The sequence below is a fragment of the Carlito syrichta genome, unplaced genomic scaffold (assembly GCF_000164805.1).
Source record: "Carlito syrichta isolate Samal-C Ts95f unplaced genomic scaffold, Tarsius_syrichta-2.0.1 Scaffold313246, whole genome shotgun sequence".
Classification (NCBI taxonomy): Eukaryota; Metazoa; Chordata; class Mammalia; order Primates; family Tarsiidae; genus Carlito; species Carlito syrichta.
The window spans coordinates 412,469-415,950 of record NW_007257342.1 but is presented as its reverse complement, the minus strand read 5'-3'; the positions used below and the strand labels follow the sequence as shown (position 1 = coordinate 415,950).

The 3,482-nt window shown below is 55.1% G+C and overlaps 1 protein-coding gene across 1 annotated transcript in view; it reads left to right on the top strand.

Moving 5' to 3' along the window:
* Positions 1–1,406: 1,406 nt before the first annotated feature.
* Positions 1,407–3,482, top strand: part of MYH7B (myosin heavy chain 7B) — a 23,469-nt gene continuing 21,393 nt past the window's right edge. The window contains exons 1-3 of the mRNA XM_021718673.1: positions 1,407–1,512; positions 3,087–3,193; positions 3,344–3,482. Of these exons, the coding sequence (XP_021574348.1) occupies positions 1,422–1,512; positions 3,087–3,193; positions 3,344–3,482 (337 nt within the window). The 5' untranslated portion in view covers positions 1,407–1,421. The remainder of the gene's footprint in view (positions 1,513–3,086; positions 3,194–3,343) is intronic.

Genomic DNA, 3,482 nt, shown 5'->3' with positions numbered 1-3,482 from the left:
ACTCACCTCAGCCTCCCAAAGGCGTGGGATTACAGGCTGAGCCACCGAGCCCGGCACATCCTCACATCTGGAACTGGAGCCCCTCGGGGCAGAGTTCTTCTTGTGGGAGCCCAGCCCTCTGAGGCCTGGTCGGAATCCTGGCTCTGGAATTCTGTCATTCTGTGTGTCTGATGTCTGTGATTCTTGGACCCTTTCATTCTCTGATTCTAAAATTCTGTGGTGTCACCGAGACCTCAAAGGAGTGATAGACAGGAGAGCCTGGAATCTCCCTGACACACTCTGAAGCCTGCACTAGGCAAACTGATGCAAGTGCCCCGCAGCCCTGTGGAGAGTGGGCTGCAGGAAGGTGGCTTCCTGTGAATCTTGAATGTCAAAATGTGAAGGGGCTTCTAACTGGTCTAAATTTCCTTGATTTGCTTCTGCTTCGGCCAAATCATTCCTTTATTCTACAGTCCCAAGTCTGTTTTTCTTCACGTATGATTTCCTGAGGGGGGACCTCAAAGAGATGGCGATGGAGGACGGGGAAGAGAGGGGCTCCAGGTGCTGGAGAGGGATGTCTCTCTCTCTCCCGCTCCTTCTCTGTTTGACCTGGTCTCTGACACTGCTCATCTGTGAGACTTGACCAGTGCTTTCCTTCCTCTGGGCCTCAGTTTCCCGGCATGTATGAAGAGAATTGGACAACATGGCTCCTGAGGATATTTTGTGGTTTCCCCTCTAAGTCTCCTTGCTTTCTGTAACTAGGGGTGTGTGTATTTTTCTAAGTGTATCAGACACTCTGTGACTCAGTTTCTCTCTCTGAACTCCTCAGTCTTCCCAGATCTCTCACTGCCCCGTCCCTACCCCTGTCAATCTCTGAATCCCAGCCTCCCTGGCTCTCAGTGGAGTGTCTCTCTCTGCCTTTGTGATCCCCTGACAATGGGAGGTAAAAATAGCCCAGGGGCTGTGCTGGTGGAGATAAAAGGGAATTTGCCTTTTGTGTCCTGTGGCCAGGCTGGGGGGGCTGTGACACGTGGAGATTGCTGACATAGCTCTCCTCCGCTGACCTTGACGGTGGCAATAAAAGGGGTAGCACGGCTTCCTGTCTTCACCGTGGTGCAGTGTGGAGGTGGGTGATCAGGGCTGGGGCTGGAGCTGAAGGGAGGGCAGGAGGATGGTGGGTGAGTAAGGATGCCAGTGGGTGGGCAGGAGTCTTCTGTGTCTGTAGGAGGCATTTGAGGGTGTGTGTGTGTGCTGGGCCCTCGCTCAAAGAGGCTGAGGTGGGGGTCTGAGGAAGTTACCGAGGATCTGGTCTTGCTGGTTGGGGATCGTGTCCAGTTTGGGGCCCTGGCCCTCAGTTCCCTTGTCACTGCCATCTTCCAGGGCCCGCTGCCTTGAACCGCCAAGGTTTCCAGCTCCTCCCCCTCTGCCTCAGTGCCACCACCATGATGGATGTGAGTGAACTCGGGGAGTCTGCCTGCTACCTCCGCCAGGGATACCAGGAAATGATGAAGGTGCACACTGTCCCATGGGATGGTAAGTGAGTGCAGAGGAGGAGGCTGCACAGCCACAGAGAGGCCCTTGTGGACTCAGACCAGGAGTGGTGAGCAGCGGCACTCCGCTCAGGGGTGGCACTGAAGAGGAATTCTGGCCCGACAGCCTCAGTCCCGGATTTTCCCTCAGAGTCTAGGGCCTGGCGGCTAAAATCCCAGGGGCCCTGTGTATATCACTGTGTGTCTGTCTGTGAGTAAGCCTTGGTTTGTTCCTCTGTAAAATGGGATAATACCACCTGCTTCCTGGAGCTGCGGTCTGTGGGACTCTGGCTGGAGCCTGAGGTCTCTGAGATGAGATTGACTGGCATGTGTGCAGGCTGCCTTCCTGTGTTCACAGAACCTGTGCTGGAGTTATTTTTAGTGCTTTCCACTGAGCCAAAGTCACTGTTTATTAGGGACAGGAATAAAGGCTGTACTATTTACGACCTGGTTTGCTCATAGGACAATAATAACAACAGGCGGTATAGACTGAGTTCTTACTCTGCGCCAGGCCCAGAGCAGCTGATTTTCCATGCATCATCTCAGCAACCGGGGGAGGTGGGGACCAGGCCAGACTTGGCTTCACAGGTATATACCCCTTGCAGTTGCACAGGTACCACGCTCAGAGGGGCCTTGTGCTTAGTATAAGGCTCTGCTGTTGTCATCTTGAAATTTTTATTACGTTTTTTTGGGGGGGAGTTGGAGTCTCACTCTGTCACCCAGACTGGAGTGCAGTGGCATGCTCCCAGGCACCGCAGCCTCGACCCGCTGGGCTCCGGGCGATCCTTGTGAATAGCGGGAATTACAGGCACATGCTACCATGCCCGGCTGATTTTTTTTTTTTTTGTAGAGATGAGGTCTTGCCAAGTTGCCTGGGTGGGTCTCGAACCTGTGGGCTCAGGCAATCCACTCACCTCGGCCTCCCAAAGCGCTGGGATTACAGGCTGAGCCACCGAGCCCGGCCTTTATTACATTTTCAACAAGGGGGGCCACGTGATAATTTTGTACTGGGGCCTGCAAGTTAAAGATGGTCCTGATCAAAGCACTTGGCAGAGCAGGGAACCTGTGGAGTCCATGCTTTTAACTACCATGACATGTGGGATCTCTGAAGCTCTGAGGCCAGCTGACCAGGCGGGAAAGCACACAGGACACAGAGTTAGCAGGGCTGAGTTTGAGTCTTGTGAAACAAGGGAGGCAGGACCCCTCTGAGAGTTATGTGCCCGATATTGAGGGGTTGCTCCATGTGGGACCTCAGGAGATCCCCCATAATGTTCTGCATGTGAGGGAACAGACCCAGAGAGAATGAGGGGTTTTCCTGAGGTCTCAGGGAAAATACAGCTGAAGCAGGGATCTGAACTCAAGTGTTCCCCAATCAGGGGGTCATTTGAGGAGAGCTCTAGGAACCCTCCCAGCTCTGCTCTTCCTGAGGCCGAGTTTCGAGGGATCTTTCTTGGGACTCCTGTGTCCTGGCAGAGGGCCTTCTGGGAGGAGCACAGCTCTATGGACAGAACAGCCTGGGAACCCTAGCTGAGGGGGTGCCTCAGTCCCTCAGAGTCCAGTGCTCTCTCTGCAATTCAGGGAAGAAGCGAGTCTGGGTGCCCGATGAACAGGATGCATACGTGGAGGCCGAGGTCAAGTCGGAGGCTACCGGTGGCAGAGTCACCGTGGAGACCAAAGACCAGAAGGTACAGCTCCTCCTTTCCTGAGATGAGCCCCTCGACAGAGCCCCCAAGGGCTCCTGGCCATCTGGCTCTGCACTCCGGATGGCGGGGGTAGGGAGGAGAGCTGAGGCCGGTGGGTCCTCCTAGCCCTTCCCTGAACAGACTCCTTGGTAGGTGCTAACGGTGCGCGAAGCCGAGCTGCAGTCCATGAACCCGCCCCGCTTCGACTTGCTCGAGGACATGGCCATGATGACGCACCTCAACGAGGCGACGGTACTGCACAACCTGCGCCAGCGTTACGCTCGCTGGATGA